Genomic DNA, 23,449 nt, shown 5'->3' with positions numbered 1-23,449 from the left:
AACTTTCTTGTTTTTTGACCCTAGGCAAAAACAAGCACTTAACTCTAGCAGTGCAGGGGGTAGCCCCACTTTAATAACATTTCTGCCCTGAGTTCTTCTTTAATAAAACCATTGGGAACACTACTAGGGTCATATTTATAAAGCAGTGAATCTGACATTCATGAAACATTCACTGCAGGAAAATCTTCCTGGTGCATGTCTATTAAAGGACAGTTATTGATTTACATGCAATCAGTGAATGTTTGGTGAAGGTCACATTCACTGCTTTATAAATATCGCCCTATATATTTAACTCTGTCTTACATATAGATTATCACAATGTTTAGCACACATGGATTCTTGTGCATGCTGTTATGAACTAGATATATTGGTCTCTGAGAAAATGTCATTGACCCTTCACATGCTTGGTTACTATAGGCTACATAAGTAAGAATGATCTACTGTTAACCTTTTACTCGCTGTTATTACTAATTCTAATCATCGATTAATTAGCCAAGTATGTTCACTAATTCAATAATTAGGTTACAGATTTGCTGTCTAAAACCAAGAGAGCAGGTGGCCTAAAGGTGCGTGAAGACCAGCATCAGGGGTTTTATGTCGATGGTCTGAAACTGGTGCCTTGTGAAAGCAATGTACAAATTGAAAGGTTGATGGAACAAGGGAAGAAAACAAGAACAACGGCCTCAACCAGCATGAACTCCAGCAGCAGCCGATCCCACATGGTCATCACCATTCACTTCAAGCAGGTGCGGCTCACCTACTGCAGCAAATAATCTTCATGTCCGGTGCAATATAGAGGAATCACTTCAAGACAATAACTAAATGTTAAAAAATCTCTAGAGCATGGGAAAATAGTAAGGTATGGGTGCCCAGGCAAATTTGGGGAAATTATTTTTGTTTGCTTCTAGGGTAGTTTAGGTTTCATGAGGTTGTAATGGTCTAGCTTTCTGTTAAGTATAAGGTTTACTCCAGTACTATCTGAATAAAGACTTAAAAAGTGTTCAAAGGGTCTCTCAACTCGGGTTCTGCTTTCTGTTACAGTGGATTTATATCCTCTAGACCAGGGGTAGGCAACCTTGGCTCTCCAGCTGTGCTGAAACTACAAATCCCATAAGGCATTGCAAGCCACAGGCATGACTACCAGAGGCAGAATCATGATGGGATTAGTAGTTTCAGCACAGCTGGAGAGCCAAGGTTGGCTACCCCTGCTCTAGACGATGGCTTCACTTTTCTACATATGGCTACCCCTAAGCTCTGGTTCACACCAAGGCATTTTTGAGCAGTTGGAAAAGGGCTTTTAAATGCCCAACACAAAAAAATCCCATGATTTTCAATGGCCCCTGTTCACATCTGAGCAGCCAAACACCAGCAAGAAAATGCCAAATGCCCAAAACGGTACATGAGCTTCTTTGGGCAGTTAACAGCGCATTTTTGCTGCATAGACTTCAATGGAAACACCCTAAAATGCACGGTAAAAGCATGTTGCACATTTTCTTGCGCAGGGTCGTCCATTGCCCGCAATGTTTCATAAGCTGCCAATGTTTCATAAACGCGTCTTCATGTACGCGTGTACAAAGTATTAAAATCTGCACAACGTGCAAAAAACTGCATGTGCAAAAATGATGCTGCCTAGGTGTGAACCCAGCCTACTAGTTCCAGGCCTAGGCTGCCTTGGGAGGTAGAAAGTAATTGGCCTGAGCTTACAGGGCAGGGCTACTGACCAGCAGCGGGATGTGTGGATGCGTATCAAGGAGAGTGCATCATGTCCGTCCTGTCAGCACTGGCCGATGGCTTTTCCTAAGGTCACTCAGCCACCCAGAAAAGATCTACAACCTCAACAGGTACAAGGTGTGTGACTGCCAAGCGGTGATGCCCTAAATACTGTCACCATTTACCACCAATAATAATATTTAACTGTCATATTAACCTCACACACATTACCTGAGCACCAATGCAACATGTTTACCTTATCACCAATGCAAGGTTAAAGGTTTTTTCCTGAGCACCAAGGCAAAGTTTTCCTTTTGTGAAAAAGGTTTTACATTTATAAATAAAGCTGACCATTGTAAGCACCTCTGCCGCTTTTGCTGGACAGCTTGGTTTGTTAAAGGAATTACAGACAGAGCTGCTTTACTTTCCAACAATGTTTATTATCATTTTCTTATACAAGTACAAACAACATAGCTTCTCAACATCACAGTATCATAGCATACAAATCGGGCGGAAGGGATGAAAGGGGGTGGGGTAAAGGGGGTGGGGTATTTGTTTGAGCCTTGAGCATTAGTGGGGTCAGTCAGTAGAAAATTCATCGGCGTAAAAGACAGAGCTGCTTTTGATGATGAGCCAATGATTTAAGATTTGCCCTAAGGTGTAATTGGGCTTTAAGCCAGTCATCCAATGGTTACGGGGCACTTGACAGGTGTCAGCAACACCCTGTTTTCAGGTCCATGGCCGTAGACCCTAAGATATGAAAATAAGACAATTTTAGCTGCTAATGTCACTGATGGTCCTATGAAGTGTATGCTTTGTGCCATATATTTGAACCATTCTTTCAAATGTAAAAGATTTTCTGTTCCTGCTTTGTTTTTCAGATATTCCTGGAAGATGATATCACTAAACAATCCACCATACACTTGGTGGACCTTGCAGGCAGTGAAAGACAGAAGTCATCTGGTTCTGAAGGGGATCGTCTTAGGGAAGGAGCTTGTGTTAACCTCAGTTTGACCACTCTGGGAAATGTCATCAGGTTATTTTTTCACTCAAGCCAGTACAAATATGTGCCTCGCATGCTAAGTTAAAGTACTGTGTTGGGAGAGACACCTGTAGGGTCGCATTGGTCATCTTCGGAAAATGCTAGTGGCCAGTCTGTTTAGCCTTAATACATTGAACAAGCATGCAGCAAGGAAAAGTCATAATTACATATCTCTGTTCTGGTTCTGGGTCAGTTATTTACAAAGTACTGAAGTCTAGGCATTAGCATAACAGGTATTTTCAGAAGCGAAGGTCAGCGTTGGCAGCCCTTATATTTCTTTATTGGCAGGTATAATTTAAAGTAGTATTCTCTTTGTAAGCTTAGCTTCAAGCATCAGTGAAGTTAACCTGATTTTCTCAACCAGCTGTTCTAAAGATACTATAGGAATGGCAAGGCTCGAGCTCCAAAGTCAAAACTTAGCTCTGCAGCCTGGGACCATTTTTGGACAGGCTCTGGAGTTGAGTTATTATTTTCTATACTGCAGTAGTTCACTAAGCTGTATCCACCCCCTGTAACTAATCACCCAATTAGATTTGTACAGAAAAACTAAACTAAATGCCCCATTATCTTACCTCAACATATCCATTGGTGGGTAAAACATATGACTGTATATAATTTCACACAAAAATATGGTGCAGCACCCCCCAACCAAAAACCACACTCTAAATGATTAGTGAATAACCCAGAAAAATACAACCAATATATTATACACTGCAAATACAGTATATTGTAACTAAACATTCTTCCTTAACAATGGATTTTACTTATTTTAATATATAAAGGTCACAAATGCTGCTTGCCCAATATTGGGATAATCATGCCCCACCGACTGCTGTCTCTGTAGTAATCCTTCCAGTCATAAACAGCCCACCACAAGCATACTCTAAAAGAGCGGTTTCTTTGTGGTCAATATGTCCTGTATATATTTATGTATTTTTTATTTATTTACTTATTCTTTATGACCCAAGTCAGAGTGCCATTTTGACCCAAGTCAACAAACTTTGTGCATCACTTGTATTTAGGTTATTCTGCTAATATTTCACCCATCTCCTTCAGTGCACTTGCTGAGGCTGCCATGGGAAAGAAAGTTCTTCACATTCCATACAGAGATTCTGTTCTAACAAAGCTTCTGCAGTCTGCTCTAGGAGGAAACAGCAGGACTATCATGGTACAGTATATCCACATTTGCACCAACATGTTTATACAACATCCCCTATATTACTTTGTCTCATTTACTATAAATGTAATATGATAGAAAAGTTTAGTTACAAAATGAATGTATTTACCAATACTATTATTTTTATAAATAAAGCTTTAGCATACTTTCAGATTTCAAAACAGGGTTTATGCCTAATGCTTTGAAGGCAGATCGCACAATAGTGTAGAAACGTGCTGGTGACGTTTCTACACATGATTATGCTGAATGCGGTGTCATGCGCGGTCATTGCAAGCACCCACAAATGCGTATGGGAGTTCCGGTAAGGAGTGCTGCCGGTCCGTGGAAGATTGCACAATAGGACACATATATACAAGCTTATTCTGGTAAAGATAAAGATTTACAGATTATCCACTAGAAATAGTTGTCAGTCAATTACACTTGAAGGACTGGAGAGATAAGATATTGTCCAATTTAGAAACATTGAGCAGCTCTACCCTCTTGTCTCCAATCCCACTGCTTGAAACTCAGTGCCTGGTAAAGCTTCCACCGGAGCCCTCTCTAAGCAATGGGTTAGAAAAACGGCACTTGCAAGGGGATCCGTCCATCCAGTACTTTATTTGTAAAGTGCATAACAGCAGCAAACAAGCAAGTGCTTACATGTTTCAGCCCCCAAACTGGGCCTTAGTTGTAGCCTAAGGCCCAGTTTGGGGGCTGAAACATGTAAGCACTTGTTTGTTTGATGCTGTTATGCCTTTTTACAAATAAAGTACTGGATGGACGGATCCCCCTGCGAGTGCCGTTTTTTTACCTAGTAAGATATAGCCCACATTGGGAATATATTGTTTTCAATGACTTGGTCAATTTATAAAGGTTGATTCACTGAAATAGTAGAGACTGTTATGTTAGTAAGTGAGTGTTCAGTGAAGGTGAGTATATAAGGTCGGACCTGTGCCACTTATAATACCCAATCATTTGTTAAGTGTTTTTTTTCTTTACACATGATTGGATATATATTAACTCAGATTCACTTTATTTACCAATATTCACTTTGCTAAGTGAACAGCCTTTAAAGTGACATTAAAGTCAAAGATATTTTTCCACTCCCCCCAATTTTAATTAAAGCACTTACCTTAAATGATGCCTCTTAATTCGATCTTCTTCTTTCCTGTCATTTTCATCTGTCTCTCCACCGCTGCTGCAGGTCTCCGATCCAGCGCTGACTCCTCTGTCCTTGCTGGCACTTCCTGTCCCACGGTGTCCGCATGCGGGTGCACGCTGTCCATATACTTACCTTGTGTCTCTCCTTGTCTCCCGCCCGAAAATGTGAACTGCGCATGCGCCCGCCCCAAGATGCTTTGCAGCTGCCCGAGAATGTTCACATTTTCAGACAGGAGCGCGCGGGGAAGACACAGGTAAGTTTAAACCGCTTTTAAAGCGTTTTTTTAAAAACACTTTTTGCATATATCTACTGCTTGCTAGCTGTAGATATATGCAAAAACACCTGAGGGTTTGATAACCCTTTAGTCCTTTAGTACACATCTACCATGACTTGTATCGTGAGAAGCAAATACAGTATGTAGCAATGCAAAGCAGGAAGCAGAGCATACATACAAATAATATTTTTTTTTAAATATAAGATTATTTGCATCAAGCTAATTGTTGTTAATCTTTATCTCAGAACTTTTCTAGAATGTAGAATGCATGTTTCCTTGCATTTGTGAAATACCCTGGCATAAAATTTGATACACATTATGTTTTTTTTTTATAGATTGCTGCAGTGAGTCCCGCAGACATATGTTATGAGGAGACTTTGTCAACGCTCAGATATGCTGAGAGGTAATGTCAATTGCAGCCCCCTTCTCATTGGCCTACCTCTACAGTGGCTATGCCCTCTTCAGTCAATCATGAATGCTGCTGCCAGACTCATCCACCTCGCCAAATGCTCAGTATTTGCAACCCCCCACTGCCAATCCCTCCACTGGCTTCCAATTGTCCAAAGAATAAAATTCAAAATATTAGCAGCTACTTACAGAGCAATCCACAACCCTGCCTTTGTCTATATCTCCAACCTTGTCTCAAAGTATCACCCTAAGGCTGGGTTCACACCTAGGCGTATTGAATATGACCGTCTGTCGCGCGTTTTTTTTTTACCGCGATGCGCGGTAAAAAAACCGCGCGACAAACACGCGTTTCCGAGGGATACTTGGCTGTATCCCAATGGAAACGCCCAACAAAAACGGCCCAAAGAAGTACATGTACTTGTTTGGGCGTAGGCCGTTTTGTAGGGCGTTCAGACGGGCGGAAATACGGAAAGGTGTGAACCATACCCATAGAAAACAATGGGATTTTCATGTTTGTACGTTTTGTAGAGCGTTCATAGAGCGTTGAACGCGCGACAAAACGTAAAGGTGTGAACAGGGCCTAACTGTCCTCCCTGCTCCTCCCAAGGCCTCCTGCTCTCTAGCATCCTTGTTAGCTACTCCCATGTTTGTCTTCAGGACTTCTCCAGAGTCTCTCCCATCCTCTTGAACCTTAACCTGTCCAGCTATCTCCTACTCTGCCTGCCTTTGGGCAATCCCTGAAAATTCATCTCTTCAGGAAAGCCTATCCCACCTCTACCTAACTGCTGAACTATTACTTTCTCAAACATTTTTCATCCCCACACAACTACCACTTTTTGTATAACCTTTTAGATTGTAAGCTCTCACGCCCTCCTAACTATCTTGTTCTGAATTTTATGGTAACTGCACTGTCTTTTTTTATATTGTAAAGCACTGTGGAAACTTTTGGCACTATATAAATCCTGTAAAATAATAATTATAACAATTATTATGGATTCCAGCTAACAGATGCGACTTTTAGTTAGTAGGGCCAGATTTCAGGCATGCAGGTAACGGTCCCTGATGGGCATATTTGCACTTTGTGGAAAGTACTTCAAAACCTGGCAGGTTTAGTTTAGAGCAAGAGAGTAGCGCAGAAGGTTTTTCTTTGATCATTGTTATTGTCAGTCTGAAACAATTGAAAATAGAATAAAGCAGCGAGAATGTTGCAGGTCCTCATTGTCTACTTCAAACGAGTTCACTCTATTGTGGCTGCCTTATGTTATTTTTATCAGTTTTATGATAGATTTTCTTTTCTTTATTTCTGCACTAGAGCAAAGAAGATTAAGAACAAGGCAGTTATCAATGCCAGTCCCACAGAGCACCTTATTAAAGAGCTGAAAGCAGAAAATAACAAGCTTCTATCCCGGCTGGCAGGACTGGGCAGCTCTGGAAAGAGGGTGGAAAAAGAGACCAGTATGTAAAAAATATGTGCCATCATTTCATTTAAAAATATAACATTTCTATTTTATATTACATATGGTATGCACTAGCTGCGGAACGGGACGGTGTGCGCACGCGCACACTGCCCGTTCTGCATTGCCGTCATCGGAAGCGGGGCGGGCATTCGGTGATCGCAAGTACGATCTGCCCGTCCAAGGTGGGCAGATCGTACGGGCTTTCAAGAAGCATACGACCATCGCAAGACAAAAGTCTTGCGATGGTCGTAAGGTGTATGGGCACCTTAACAGTGACCCCCTATAATTGGAATTAGAACACCGTTTGTTTTCATCCCTTGTTAATTCATAGCTTTGAAGTTGAATAGAAAAATAATGCAAAACTAATTACATGAGAATACATTATGTTCACATACCAAAAAACTGCTTCACGTGATGAGGATTATACATTTCTGAAAACCAATTGGGCTTGCCATTGTGCTTCCAGGGGAAAATGATGGATGTGGTGAAATATATGTGTGTTTTAATATGCACCTTCAAATATCAGCTGCTAATCATGTTTTTACACAAAGCCATGTTATTTAAAGTGACACTAAACTCAGGAGTTAAATCTTAAAAATACATTCATGTACCTGAACTATTAACAAAAATGTATCTTATGTGTATCACTGTAGATCAGGGGTCTCAAACTCAATTTACCCGGGGGCTGCTGGACAATTTTTTTTGTCCCATGGGGGCCACTTGCCAAATTTCATAGTTCAAAATAAACTATAAGCTATATAAGGTACCACTGTTAATGTCTGCGTGTATTTATAATGTCAGTTTATGGGTTTGTGATGGTTTCTTTGTGTGCAATGTCAGTATATTTTTTTAGTGTTGGTTTGTGTGTGTGTGTATTGTCAGGATTTCTGTGAGTGATGTTGGTATGTGTGTGAATGTTTCTCTGTGTGTCATATCAGTATGTATACATGTGTATATGTGTGCAGTGTCAGTATGTATACATGTGTATATGTGTGCAGTGTCAGTATGTATACATGTGTATGTGTGTGTTGTATCAGTATGTATACATGTGAATATGTGTGCAGTGTCAGTATGTGGTTTTTTTCCCCCCACAGGTTTTCATTTTAATCATAGAATACCAACAGATACACACACAGAAATATGCACACATAGAAAAAAAAATCACACACCCCCACCATATACACACACATTAATACACCCACAATAAGACCCCATTTACATCTGTAAGTTTAGATGCGATTAGGGATTCCTGCATCAGGAATTTGTGTTTTCTTGCAGAAGGAATCCTTAATCTGCCGCTCATAAGCAGCAGCTGTCACCCATTTAAGTTAATGGTTAGGTGACAGCAGCTGCATGTAAACACCTGCACACCGCATGTAATCGTATGTGATATGATTACATGCAGTTAGGAATCAATTACTATCCCTGGATGCACCGCTTGTGCATCCAGGAAGTGTGATTGTTTTCTAACTGCATGAAATCATATCACATAACATTAAAAATAAACAATAAAGGTGATCAGCGCCAGTAAGTGTAATGTGGAAATAAGAGCTACCAAGCACTAAGGATATAACTAAATATCTGGAAAATGTGAAAAACAATATTGTGCGGAGCTAATAATCATACATATCTAATAAATTGAAACATATATAAATGAGTCACATACAGTATATGAGCCTTCAAACAAATGAGGCATAGAAAATATCTACACAAAGACAAAAAAGCAATATAGGCAAAAAAAAGTCATTGCAGCCAATCTGCATTTTATTGGACGTTACGCACTATGTCCTTGTCCTTTTTCTCTTTCCACCTGGATTTATACTGGTACCTGTGATCTGAGGAGACCTTATCGCCTTTTCTGTGCATGGGCTTCCCTCCCCCATTAAGAAGGGAAAAAGTGCATTTGACCTAGCTCTGTGGGTCTACCTCCCCAGGTGAGCACTCACTTGTTGTCATCACTCACTTGGTGGAGGTGAAGGTCTGCCTGCATTGTGTGATTATCCTTACCTGAGAGTTATATGCAGATTGGCTGCGAATCATCTGAGGATTTTTTTTGCACAATCACCATTGTTTGCGTTTGTTTTTTCCTTGGGACTTTTTTTGCTCTATATTGCTTTTTTGTCTTTGTGTAGATATTTTCTATGCCTCATTTGTTTGAAGGCTCATATATGTGACTCATTTATATATGTTTCAATTTATTAGATATGTATGATTATTAGCTCCGCACAATATTGTTTTTCACATATCACATAACATTACATGCGGTGTGCAGGCGTTTACATGCAGTGGCTGTCACCTAACCATTAACTTGAACAGGTGACAGCTGTTGCTTGTAAATGCCAGATTAGGGAATTGGCCGCGGACCGGTACTTTGAAACCCCTGCTGTAGATCCTCAAATCATCTCTGAATTCATGCTGACACTGTCCTTCCTTCTAGAGGGTGACTACTTTTGTTCCCCATGGTCCCTGTGTGTGTTGTAAAGTAGCCACCACTCCAAGCTCACTTTCATGGTGCACTACAATCTCAGGTTTAGTTTACTAATTTGTATTGAGATTTGTAGTGCATCATGGGAGTGAGCTTGGAGTGGTGACTACTTTACAACACACACAGGGGCATGGGGAACAAAAGTAGCCACCCTCCAGAAGGAAGGACAGCACGAATTCCGAAATGATTTGAGTATCTACAGCTGAGTGATACACAAGTAAGTTCCATTTTTGTTAATAGTTAAGGTACTTGAATGTATTTTAAAGGTTTAACTCCTGAGTTTAGTTTCACTTTAAAGTGTAGGTAAAGAATGGAGTGGGCAATGGTTTTTATTGCTGTTTGTGTCCCAGCTGCGGAGATTTGCCCTCACTATTGGCCTGGTGGCCATTGTTTCCAGTAGAGAAAGTGAAGGGAAAATCCAAGCTTTTTGAGTTGTCACAGGAACAGGAATTGAGGGGAAATCTTCCAATGGGCAAACCTGTTCTGGTCATACCTGTTTTAGAGGGGGATATCACCTCTTACTTCCTGCTGTGTCTTTGGAACAGAAAAAAAGAAACCTCCCCAAGTGGAACCACACACAGCAAAAAATTATGACAGAGGTAATCATTCCTTACTCTATCCTAAACTTAAAAAAAAAAGGTTTATTTGCCTCCTTTCCTTGCTATTATTGGCACTCATTCCTAAATTATTGACCAAGTGATGTTTGAATGTTGGAACTCCCATGTTTTAGACCACGCCTAATACTTTATTTATTTTTAAATTGCAGAAGAACTACGCCGACTACTTGCAGAAAATGAGTTGAGGATCCAGGCAATTCAGAATACATGGGAAATACAGCTACAGGAAGCCAGAAAAGAATGGGAGCTACAGTTTGCAACAATAACGCAAGTCAGTATACTAAGTCATTATAGCATATTGTGTATCAGATGAACTGTAACCATCTATAAACATGCCATGTAATGCACTTGGACTAGCTTTCTTTTTAAAGTTGAACTCTAGGCAACAGCTAAATGCACAGTAGGGTTGCCACCTGTCCAGGATTCACCCGGACAGTTCGGGTTTTGAATGCTGTGTCCAGGTTTCATGGCAGCTGAAACCCGGACATCAGATGTCAGGCAGACCGGGGCAACCAATATTAAGATGGGGCTACTGACCCCCCACTAAAAATAGTCTTGGCTGTGATATATACATATTAATGGGCGGCGCTATTTCCATATGAATAAGCCACAGCTCATTCTCCCCCAAAAATTTCCATCCGTTGCTAGAGTGTTCGGGTTTCGCTGGAAGAAAAGGTGGCAACCCTAATGCACAGACAAAATTGAGGAGATATTCTGCAAATCAAAGGATTTATATTTCTTTACAGGCAGTCCTCAGATTTACTCAGACAGCAGAGCAAGGTTGGTGACCTAACCTATCTGAACTGCAGTTAGACAATACAGCTTGACCACTTAGTTGGCCCCCAGTGCGATTTGACAATAACAGACCAGCAGTAGACAGATGAGCTCATTTCTCTACTTATTCTTCCTGCAGCATGTTCTTTTTTAGCACATGTTCACGCAGCACTCCTGATTGGTCCATACTGCTGCCCCCTCTCTCAGTCTGAGGTCTACTGTTCAGGGCATAACAAAATTCTTATACCTAGTCAAAATTGTTACCTAAATTAATTCTATATAAAGATAGACTTACTAATTTTTGCTGAATAAATAAATACCTTAAAGAGGAACTTTACCCATATCTTTAAAATGACAACAAACACACTTTTAGAAATGTTTAGTAATGACAATCTACAAACACACACTTCTAGATAACTGCAGGCTTTGTATTCTTTGCATACCTTATTTTTCTTCTTCCATTCATCTTATGGTGGCTATTTTTACTAGAGTGCATAATAACCCATATCCCTTTGCTTCTTGGAACTCTGGTACATGTGACTATGCACATCATCTCATGGGAGGAAAATGCATTTGCCTGAGATCTCGTGAGATTTTGTAGTTTACAGATGAGATTTCCCAGCAATGCACTGGAGATGTAATCTTCACAGGATGCATCTCATAAGCATGGGCTACAGCACTAATGTCTAAGTGGAACAGGAAGTGGAAAAACAGTCATTGTAAGTAAAAGAAAAATATGTTTATTTAACTAATGAATGTAAGATGATTTCATATCAGTATGCAGAGCTGAATGCTTTAATAGGAATTTTTTTTTTAATCTGCCTGGAATTCAACTTTAAATGTTCTATCCATGTTAATTCTTTCCCTTTTACTGGCTTCGGTTTCTGTTCATGAATTGGTCCCTACCAAGCTGCAGTGTAGTCATGGCAATGTTACATTTACTGCTCAATCAGTAAATGTAACATTGCCATGCAGAAGAGATGGGGGGATGCCAGTGGCTACATTTTTCTATGAAATGGCAAGTTATTTATTTTTAAGTGTAAATCTAGCGCATTACCTTGTAAGAGAGTTTGGTTGGGATTGGTTGGGCCACAGGTTGTTATTTGCATATCAGAGTATGCCAGTTATTCTGCCTTGTTATGAGCTAATGACTCAAGGGAGTGGATTCCCTGAAGGCAAATAAGCTGTTCACTTTACAAAGGCACTTACTGTAGTAAATGTGGTGAAAATTCACTTTGCAAAGAATACCCAATCACATGCAAAGGAAATAAAAAAAAAGTACTTTTGCCTGCACAGGATTGGATGATGGAAGTCATTCACTAAGCCAAAAAAAAATCAACAAAGTGAACAGCCTATTTGCCTTTAGTAAATAAACGCTAATATGTTCTACACAACCTAATAAAAAAACCTCAGAATTCTGATCTCTAGCAAAACTAGTGACCGCTTCTACAACAGTCAGAAAAAAAATGATGGTATAGTTAACATGGCTGGTATAGTTAGTTCTTTATTTTCTGTTTAATATGTTGCCAATTCTTACAATATAATTATAATTCTGACAATAACATCCAGATTTCTTACCTTCATTGCTGTATGTTATAAACCCTGGTGATCTCAATCAATTTCTGTCTGCATCTGTCCCAGGAGAGGAGAATGATGCAGTCATTTCCCTACCTTCTGAACATAAATGAAGACCCACAGCTATCTGGAGTGCTCAAGTATTTCATTCAAGAAGGTAATACACTGTACATACGGTTTTGTTATAACTCACATATTGCTGTGGTCCAATCTTGTCTTATTGAGCCTCTGTGCTTTGTGTAACAGAAAAACAAATAATTCTAAAATGAAAAGCTTTCCATTATTCTTTTACAATTAATTATGACAACCTAAGAAGTGGTCCCTATGTTATCTCACCTCTAAATATCGTTTATTCCAAAAGAACAGGCATAAAAGTGAACTGACAGGTACTCACAATACTGAAGTTTAAAACAAGCTGTAGAACAGTAAGACCTGGAGCAGTAAAAGAATCCGAATGACGTGTCCTGTGTAAAGCACTGAAGTGTCGACGCGTTTCCGGGGCACGCCCCCTTCGTCAGGACGTGATGCCAGTCTCCTCCCTGCTATAGCTTAAGAAGGGGCAGCTGGGACGTGACCTTATAGACGATGACGTTTTAAATAATGACATGATCCATGTCTGTATAGCCATCGGTTTTTAACAGCTTCCGATTGGCCGCGAGTGTTGTGTCAGTACAAGGCTTGTACAGCCTGCCGTTTCGGACACCACCCATTTCATGTTGCTGTCCAATCAGCCTCTATCACCCAGCCCAATCACGTCCCAGCTGCCCCTTCTTAAGCTATAGCAGGGAGGAGACTGGAATCACGTCCTGACGAAGGGGGCGTGCCCCGGAAACGCGTCGACACTTCAGTGCTTTACACAGGACACGTCATTCGGATTCTTTTACTGCTTACTGTTCTACAGCTTGTTTTAAACTTCAGTATTGTGAGTACCTGTCAGTTCACTTTTATGCCTGTTCTTTTGGAATAAACGATACTGCACTAGGAAAGGCGCCCCTTTTTTGTGTTTCTTTCAGATGTTCCAGTTCCCTTGACTGTATTGGGGCTGCGCCTTGCATATGTGCTTAGCATTCCTTCCTTGTGAGGGATAAGGATTGTCCCTGGCGCTTCTAAAACAAAAAACTTTCTTCACCTCTAAATATGTGTAACTTAAAGTGCATCTATAGCCAAAAACAAAAATGTGATATATTGCAGCTTGCCAGTCCTACTTACATAGTTAGTAAGGTTGAAAAAAGACACATGTCCATCAAGTTCAACCTATATCAACTATTTTACATATAGATATATAGAGGAGGCTTATTTTATGTTAGTGCACATTAAAGGGAACCACCTAAAATATCCCATACTGTGTAGACACAGGTTCACCTCCCCTTACACATTAGTGATTAATTTTTGATTGTAATTCAGCAAAGTGCGATATCATACATTTACTACAGCTATCTCTTGTTTCAGGTTCATCTGATGTTGGCCAGGCTCCCTCTAATGCAATTACCTTGAGGGGACTAGGGTATGTAGCAAGCAGCTAGTCAAAAGATCATACACTGCTGTGTTGTAAACATTTGACTTGGAAATGCTACGTATGTGGACATCACAATGGCCAAATGATAAGCACTGTTGGACTTGGGCTCCAACACTATTTTCATCGAATTTCTATGTTCTCCATATGTTTCCTTGGGATATTTTTTTCTCCCAAAAAACATTAAATGATCATTGGCATCACCAAATTGGCACACTGTAAATGTGCTCTGTAAAGTGATACATTCTATGTTCACATTGCAGAAGAATGGAAGGGACATGACTATACAGCACTTTGCAACCTGGGATATTCTGGCCAGTGTCTCGCTCAGCTCCTGGTAACCAGTGATGTTACTGGCTGCCAGATGATGCAGAGGCCACACTCCCTGCCTAGAGCCCCCCAGGTATAGTGTGCAGCGTACCAATCCCCCCCCCACATCACCTCAAGCTGTGAAAAGTCTAGGGATGCCCTTGGCTGTATCTATCTCTAGTTGCTCAAGTGCAATTACATATTTCTATGTGCAAGTTTTGCATCAGGTCCTGTCAAAAGGTATAATCCCCTTTAATGGTTATCTCACTTTTTTATTTGTAACTTTTTATTTCACTTAGAATTTTACCAAGACACGCTACTTTCACTAACTTTGAAAACAAGGTGTTGGTAAAACCGTATGGCAAGGCTAAAGTTGTTGTTAATGGAGTCCCTATTGTCATGGATACTAAACTGCAACACCTGGTAAGTTCTGGAGGAAGCAGTGGGTTTAAATGATGACATTTTTGTGCCACACTTGTTGATAAATTATAAGAGGTTACTTTCCTTTAGCCTGCTTTCCATTATTATTTTTTCATCTAGATTTGGATATGTAATGCACTGAAGACAAATAATGTTACTTGACATATGTTTAATGAAATCATGCTGCATGTCTAATATTTTATGTTTGCAGTGAAATGATCGGCACGTCTATAAAAGAAAATGGGGGGAATTTACTAAAAGTAAAGCAGGCAGAATCTGGAGCAACTGTGCACAGTATCCAATTAGCCTTTATCTTCAGCTTGGTCAGTTAAGCTTTAAAAATGAAAAAATAGTAGCTGATTGATTATTGTCATGCACAACTGTTCCAGAATTAGTAAATTCCCCTAATTGTGTCTAATTTTAACCACCTATGTGATCATTGGTTGATCTTTAATCATTGTGTTGGAATTGTTATTGTGGTTTTCTATAATAAAAACTTTAACATCCTTAGGACCGTGTAATCCTTGGTTCAAACAGCGGATATCTTTACATTGGGTTTCCAGCTGAACGTAGCTCTGAAGACATCTGCAAGTTTGACTATGACTTCTTTCAGTCTGAACTGGCAGCAGCAGAAGGCTTTAGTGTCGATAAGCTAGGTATGCTTCTCTTCTGTTCATCGTATAACTTAAATGGCTTTGGGCTATGGTTATAGGTAAAGTGTGGTGGACTGAGCAGTCCCTTGGTTTATTATATGCCTTAGATACATCAACAGGCAATTTAAAACAACTCTGACACTTTAAAAAAAAAAAAACTAAAAGAAGTCTGCAAAGAAAAGTATTAATACCTGTTCTGCCTGCCATGCTGCTAAACTCCACTGTCTTGAAGATGCTAATAAATCTTCTGCATCCAGCACTTCTGGGAGTGTTGGGTGCCTTGAACCCACCAATGTCGTCTTTGGTTTCATCTGCCAGGCCCTGTGAACCTACATAGCAAGCTTATCTCTAAAAGACAGCGGAGTTTAGTGGCAAAAGGGATAATTATTACACTGAATGTAAAAGGCAACACCTATTTTTTTTAGTTTTGGATAGAATAGTGAAGGGATACTGAGACAGAATATGAGTTGTCGCTAGAGCAAGAGGTGAGGGTAAACCATACAGAAGGGACAAATATTCAAGTGACAACTGTCACAGATGGAAATTCTCCTCATTTCCTTTCATTTTCTGTTACGTCTCTCTCCCCAGCAAAAGAAACTAATAGGGGTATTATAAATTCTTTAGTTAAAGAGGGCATCAAGGGTAATCAAAAAATAATAGCCTGATATAACAAGCTTGTATCATTGTCAAAGTAAATTATGTGTACGGTATGTATTGTCATGTGAGGTGGCACGTTATCATAACATAAGGTGACACCTCTTGTGACCATACATACTGTACACATAATTTCCTTTGACTATAAACAGTTGTCAGGGACTCAAGGTATCTGAGTGTATGTCTCTTTGTTTGTCTTAACCGAGGCTACCTTGATATGCCGAACAATTTTTATTATAGAGACACTGTCAGAACTATTGGGCAGAAAGGAATCACTTTAAAGGCCTATACATATTATTTTACAGATTTGTATAGGGGCATCATGGAAGCCATTTTGTCTTTCTGTTAGAAGGTGAATGTAAGTTTATAGTCTTACTTACTTTAGAGTCTTACTACATGCATTCCCAGGTCGTAAATTGTGGGGTCCCAGACAAGTAACACAAGATAAGGACTGACTATGGTGCCAGGCTGTGTTATAATGAGATTGATGACCTTCATGTCTTAACTTAAGACAATGGACAAGACATTGGAATGTTTAATTTTTTTTTTCTCTCTTTCATTACTGGAAAAAGGGGCTCTAGGGATAGTCTGGAAGAGGTATAATAATTTCGGAAGAGTCTCCATCTTTAGGGCATCTAGTTTACCGAACCATGAGATCCTCATGTTACTATATGAGTCAAAGGTGTGGCGAAGGGAGCTCAGGAGAGGTAGATTGTTCAGTTGGAAGAGATCCGATAGTTTGGACGATATGGAGACTCCTAGATAGGTGAGTGACCGGGTTTTCCACTGGAAGGGGAAGTTGCTTTGCAGGTCAGTGACAGTAAAGGGCGCTAGCGTAAGGTTTTAGGTCGGCAAAGCAGTCTGCGTGATGTAATCTGTTAAAGAGTAAGCGAGAGTTCCGGGTCGCCGGACCGGAGTTGGGGCAGAGAGATTGTACAATCCCGCATAATAGCGACGGAATTCCGTAGCGATACCCGAGGTGGATTGAATGTGACATTGATGGTTGCCAATGCAATATGAGGGGCTGTCATCATGGGGGTCTCAGGGTCCTTCCCACTATACCGTGTGTCCCTCCAGGGTCAAGGATGGGGAAGGGAACGGGTAGGGAGCTGGGGAACAGGGAAGCAGGAAACAGAAGACAGGAAAAAGAAAAGGATGCAGTAGGAAAGAAGTACAGGTCTGCCATCTAGCGGCAGAAGGAGAAATAACTGTTTGGTGAACCATTGGACATTTCCCTTTTATAGGTGTGCTCGAGGCGGGAGAAGCCGGACTCAATATCTTTCATGGTGGGCAATGCTTTAATGTAAGCTTCCATGTCCCATCCCTCATGTGAGCTAAGTGAGGCCTGAGAAATGCTCCTGGAGCGCTGGGATAGCTGGGATAGTCCCCCTGGGCTTTGGGGCGAGTGTCCCTCCTGTGGCTGGCTCACCTCTTCCATGTGTGGGGTGTCCGAGTGTGCTGGAGATAACTCCGGCGGCGCCATCTTGGCTGCACGTGTGGAGGCAGCGTGAGAGGCCGTCCGGGCGAAATATCGGGTCAATTCCCGCGGCACAGGCCCCTTCTTAGCCTGCTTCTTACTCCTCTTCCTCCGGTCGCTCATTGCCGGTGATGGTGGGGGAGAATGCCGCTGCTGCCTGCAGTATGATATGCCCCTGAGCGGGAGACGAGCCGATACACGTCTCACCGCTCCATGCCCCAAGCCACGCCCCCAAAGGGGCTCATTTAAATGTGGCCTGATGAAACATTACTATTCATTGCAGTGATAATATTAGCAACAATTCTATTGTATTATGATATTATATGAAGCATCTATATGCCTATTTAAATGAATAATTTCAAGTATTTTTTTTTATATTACATTATATACTTTCATAATAGCCAAACTATATTCATTATATGTTGTTTGGTTTTACTCACTGGAATTTATTAGGATGTATTTTTAATATGGTGGGTTTATGTTTTAAATACATAGAATTAGGTGGGACATACCAATGTATTTTTATTTTAATGTGTGGAGAACCACTGGGTCTTGTTACAATTACTCTCAAGGTATTTGGAGAAATAATGTAGTTTGCCCTGGTTTAGACTTTCTTAAAGCTATATATCTAATTAGGAGTCGGTCAGGCGGACAGGGGCTGCCACAGAAAAAAAGCACAAAGAGGGGCGCCTTTCCTGGTGCAGATATGTTTATTCCAATAAGCAGGTTTAACCACCTTCTGTCCATGGTTGTTTGTGAATGGCCGGACGGACGTCTGCTAGGAGCGGGAGGGCGTCTTAAGACGTCCTGCCCCTCTCGTGTGCGGCACTCAGAGAGGGAAAGCTGTGAGCATCTAGAGACGCCCGATCGCTTGCAGGAGCTGCGAGTGTGCGGCCTCCCCACCCCCACCCCCCCGTACCTCTGTCCCGCCGTCTCCCCGTTGCCGCTGCCGGTCCGTAAAACAGGGAAGGTGGTGGGGTGGTGGTGGTGGTAGTGTTGTTGGTGCGGGGGGGGTGGGGGTGGAGTTGGTAGTGGTGGGGGGATTGGTTTTAGCCCTTCCTTTAATGTTGAGCTATATATATATATACTTTTATGCTTTACTGTGCATTTTTTTTTATTGTGGCAGAGTCTGATTAAGTCTTTTTTTTCTACCAAGGTGCTATAAACAGTAAAGATGGCAAACCTGACCCAAGTGTCTTGGCTGTCTTCCATGACTATATTAAACTAATGCCTCTAGTAGCTGAAGCAAATCAGATGAGTGAAGAGCTTATGAAGGTAAGCAAATGAAGGCAATGACATCAAATATCTCCTTAGTTTATTTGCTTAATGGCTTTACTGCGAGCCTTATGAAATATAAGCTCTTTATAATATTGTTCAGCACTAACTCATCAGAGTGAAAGTAATATTCACTTAACATTTTCCCTTTATTTGTATTTTTGCAGTACAAAAGTGTAATATACATAGCTTACATTTCTCACATTTATTACATTATCTCAGTAGCAAGGCTTGAGGAAAGGTTGTCATAGATTTTGAGGTTATACAAAGGAGGAATGATGCAAATATTTGTGTGTCGTTATTTAGAACTATAATTCTATCATTGATTATATTTTTACATTTTGTACAGGATCTGAAATTCGAGCTGAAGGTAAAAAATTTGGCTCTGACAGATTCCAGGGGCTATGATCTTCAGAAAGACATTATGGTGAAAGTAATCAGCCCAAAAACCCAACAGGTATCACTACAATGTATCTATCATATACTTGAATATTGTGCTTAAAGTGACATTAAAGCATAACAATTTTTCTCTCCCCCCAAAGTTAATGTCAGCACTTACCTTAAATGATGTCTCTTAATCCGATCTTCTTCTTTCCTGTCGTTTTCATCTGTCCCTCCAGCGCTGCTGCGGGTCTGCGATCCAGCGCTGACTCCCCTGTGCTTGCTGGCACTTCCTGTCCCACGGTGTCTGCATGCCGTCCATAGACTTACTTAGTGTCTCTCCTCGTACACCGAATTAAGTTTGGACGTTTCCTACTGAATCAGCCAAAATTCGAACCATGGTGTATAACTGGCTTTAGACTTTAGACATGTAACCCTGCAAAAAAATTCCATTTTGATTTTTATTTGTTTAGTTTTTCGGATCCGAAATTTGATTTGGTTCGTTATTCAGATTTTGGATCTGTCCGAATTCTCATTTCGGAATGAAGTCACATGACCGTGACTGTAATGCAACCCCAAACAGCCAAAAAAAAAAAAATCTGATTGGCCAGAGAACAGTCAAACATTTTTTTTATGTTGCGGTAACTTGAGGCAAGACTTGCATTTCACATCATGATACTGTAACACAACTGTCTGAATGACCCCTAAATCTATTATCAGTTCTGTCTTTTGTTTTCTCTTGATACAGTGGGGTTGATCTATTCAGATTAGAGTAAAAAAAGGAAAAAAATAAACTGTACTTTTTTATTGTAACATTTTCACCTAAAGCAACTCTAAATGACCTCACTTCCTGACATCCTGTAAAGTGCAAATAAAACACAAATCTCATTTTTGTAGATCATCCTACATACAGAGAAGCCATCTCTTATCATTTATGCCATTAATCATATATCTGTTGGGTTTAAGGTATGGATGTGGTCAAAATCCAAGTTCATCAATAGAAAGTTTCTAATGGAGGAGTTGTATCAGAGATTTCTGGATGGAGACATCAACTTTGATCGGAAAAGTGATCCATTCTGGGACCCGGTAGAGCTTATCCATTTAGGATCCTCTCACATCTGGCTTCAGTCCCTAGCTTATTGTATGAAGCTTGAGGAACAGATAGAAGTCCTGGATTCCGAAGGGGCAGAGGAAGCCATTCTCATGATAAATATTACCCCCTGCTCTAGCTGTGGAAGGTACTTTTATGCTTATGGTTTTTTTTCACAACTATTCAATTTTTTTAATAACTTTGGGACTGCATGCAGTGAACCCGTGCACAGTGTTTAGTTAATCCAAACAATAAATTAAACATTTTTTTGCTAGCAGCAATAAAGACCTCTCGGCCGTCTCCTATTAAACAAACTTTAAAGAGTGTACTGTGCATTGATTATTTTATTTAGTCGGTGCTCCATTTTGATTACACCGCAGTTAGGGCATAAAATAGGTCTAAGGGCTGGTGGAGATGACAAATGCAGAATTCTTTCAGATGCATTTAGCTTTTATGTGAGATGGTTCTGACCTTCTTCTGTGGTTCGGGATCATCTATCCCAAACCACAGATAATCTCACACACCACTACGATTACATGCGGACAACCACTGAGGGATGCAGCCACCGTCAGCCTGTGATTAACTTCATTGATCACAGCGGTCACATCTGTACGGACACACCTAGGATTCCTGCCCCAAGAATCCATATCTTCTTGCCGCAGGAATCACCAGCCGCAGCCTAAGGCCCCATCTGAATGGGGCCTACAGTGTCAGTCCACTGAATACTAGTATTTCAGTTTTGTAGAGTTAAACTACTTGACTATTTATTTCAGAGTCAGGAATTATGGCTGCGAGATATCAATGTTCGATGGCAACTCTTGATGTGATTGGTCAATTGCAAAAAAATGCCCAGCTAGGTTGCACAGCCGAACTTTAAATATATGATTTATTTTGATTTGGAAGACTGGTAAGGTAACGTGAGCAAAAAACAAAAAGTCACCAGCACTCGAAACTTGAAAGCGGAAATGTCCCTTTATTGGACAAAAAGCGTCATGAAGAAGCCGACGTTTCGGGGCCGCACAGGGTCCTTTCTTCAAGGCAGAAAGTATGAGTCATACTTTCTGCCTTGAAGAAGGGAGAAAGTTTCGAGTGCTGGTGACTTTTTGTTTTTTTCTCTGTGTTTGCACGGTGCCATCCGTGAATCGAGTCACTTCGAGCACCATCATCCTCTAATTGGCCGGGACTGCTGTGGGGTGTGCGGAGGGCTCTCTCCTATTTTTGGTAAGGTAACATGTCATCAGAAATATAAGGTGGATTCAACTGGAAAATAGGACCCAAGTGTCTTCAGCAACAAATTCCTTCTCATATTTTTTTAGGTCCTTAAGTGAAGAAGACATTGTTATTGATCCTTTGGAATTACTGGGAAAGAAGATACTTTTCCAAATTCATATCCAACAGTGTCTAGGAGTCCGATGGCTAAAAGAAGCTACAGACAGAGGGATTCAGCTTGGGTATGTGACATCCTTGTTGGGCTAATTGTTATGAAGTCAAATATAACCTTGTGATCAACAAGTTAAATATGTAATTTGGTCTGCTAGCTAAAGCTGAATTAAATGAGGGTGTGTGGAGGGAGCACTTGCAATATGCATGGCCCACCTGAACATTTTGTCAAACTTACCTATGCAGGTGCCTTATCGATTGAGCCATTGATGATAGCTTCCATGCTCTCCCACACCGTTCTAAAGCCATTGGTGCCATCTTTGCAGAACTTCCCTTCCCCTTCTGACGTCATCTTTGACAATCCATAGAGTAGCCATTGATGATGCAACTTCCATACATGTCCGCAGCATCCCAACATTAGGCACCACTCTTTGGCATCTGATAGTTGCCGCACTGCTCACATGTACGAGAAATACATATAAAGTATAAGAAAAGACATATAAAGTATCTTCTATCAAAGCATCTGAGCATACAAGCAATGTTTTTTCCCAGGGTACAGTATCACTTTAATATGTGCTAAAAGATTTACCACAAGGTTTATGCTTAAAGTAGTGGCTTTACCCTGTACTGCTTTCAACACATATTTTTCCTATTATCAATAGAAATAGTCATGTTATATGAGTTTGTTTACAGACAATATACTAAACCAAGTTAGGACCAGTAAGGAAGGTGCTCTAAGGAGAAAAGTGATGCTTTAGGTAGCAAAGGTTGTGTGCCTTCAAGCCACAGTGACAGAAATCCAGCTCTATGTGCTGATAAGCCCACATCTATGGTTTCTACATTAGAACTACTATAAAAATAAGAAGCGAAGAAATAGAGCATAATAATCGTGATGTCTTAGATACACTGACCATGATTCTTCAAACTGCAATAGCACTTAAGCTGTATTAAAAGTGCTTAGGTCATGCTAAGGTCATGCTAAAATGTTGTGCACTAATATTGACTGAGATGCCACTTTTTTGTCTCAAGAGCATTTAGGCAACAGTAGCTAAGCGCACTACCGCTGGGTGGAACTTAGTGGAAATGGACAAGGGATAAAATTCCACAGTGTGCAAGCTCTTTAAACCAGGGAGAGGAACCCTGTTACCAAATTAGCAAAAATACACACATACAAAGAGCGCTACTACTGTGAGAGCGTATATGACTCATGTTTAAGATGCCAGCATGCCTCAAAGGAACTCATCTGACGTCCGTGTAGCTTGTGGTGTTGTAAAGAGCTTGTGGCTTGAAAACCCTTTACTGTCAGTGGGAGCAGTGTCTGTCATCTGCACAGGCTCAGCTGGCCTGGCTGAGCCGTGGCGGCAGAAAAACAGGGGGAGTGTGAGTGCCGAACAGCTCTGAATACAGAGCGCTTGTTCAATACTGTGACTCCGCGGCTGTAGTGACACACCGTCACAATAGGATGGCATATAGTGGGGCCGTGAGAGCACTTTAACTAAAGAGATCTCTCCAACTGTTTTGTGATCTCTCAAGAGCTTTTAGGGTGCCTTAAAGGAGAACTATGAGGAAAGTACTTTTCACTCACCTCATAGTTCTAGCCGACCTGTGACAATGAAACTGTCACAGGTCGGCTCAGT

The 23,449-nt window shown here is 40.8% G+C and overlaps 1 protein-coding gene across 1 annotated transcript in view; it reads left to right on the top strand.

Moving 5' to 3' along the window:
- Nucleotides 1-23,449, top strand: part of LOC108787478 (kinesin-like protein KIF28P) — a 38,768-nt gene that overhangs the window by 8,504 nt on the left and 6,815 nt on the right. The window contains exons 5-18 of the mRNA XM_018557048.1: nucleotides 522-746; nucleotides 2,592-2,746; nucleotides 3,809-3,920; nucleotides 5,680-5,747; nucleotides 7,065-7,207; nucleotides 10,461-10,582; nucleotides 12,727-12,817; nucleotides 14,110-14,164; nucleotides 14,782-14,905; nucleotides 15,414-15,558; nucleotides 18,843-18,961; nucleotides 19,311-19,418; nucleotides 20,309-20,580; nucleotides 21,749-21,883. Coding sequence (XP_018412550.1) covers nucleotides 522-746; nucleotides 2,592-2,746; nucleotides 3,809-3,920; nucleotides 5,680-5,747; nucleotides 7,065-7,207; nucleotides 10,461-10,582; nucleotides 12,727-12,817; nucleotides 14,110-14,164; nucleotides 14,782-14,905; nucleotides 15,414-15,558; nucleotides 18,843-18,961; nucleotides 19,311-19,418; nucleotides 20,309-20,580; nucleotides 21,749-21,883 — 1,874 coding nt within the window. The remainder of the gene's footprint in view (nucleotides 1-521; nucleotides 747-2,591; nucleotides 2,747-3,808; nucleotides 3,921-5,679; nucleotides 5,748-7,064; nucleotides 7,208-10,460; nucleotides 10,583-12,726; nucleotides 12,818-14,109; nucleotides 14,165-14,781; nucleotides 14,906-15,413; nucleotides 15,559-18,842; nucleotides 18,962-19,310; nucleotides 19,419-20,308; nucleotides 20,581-21,748; nucleotides 21,884-23,449) is intronic.

Source organism: Nanorana parkeri, unplaced genomic scaffold (assembly GCF_000935625.1).
Source record: "Nanorana parkeri isolate BGI_ZX_2015 unplaced genomic scaffold, ASM93562v1 scaffold264, whole genome shotgun sequence".
NCBI classification, from domain to species: domain Eukaryota; kingdom Metazoa; phylum Chordata; class Amphibia; order Anura; family Dicroglossidae; genus Nanorana; species Nanorana parkeri.
This window is presented reverse-complemented; position numbering and strand designations above follow the sequence as displayed.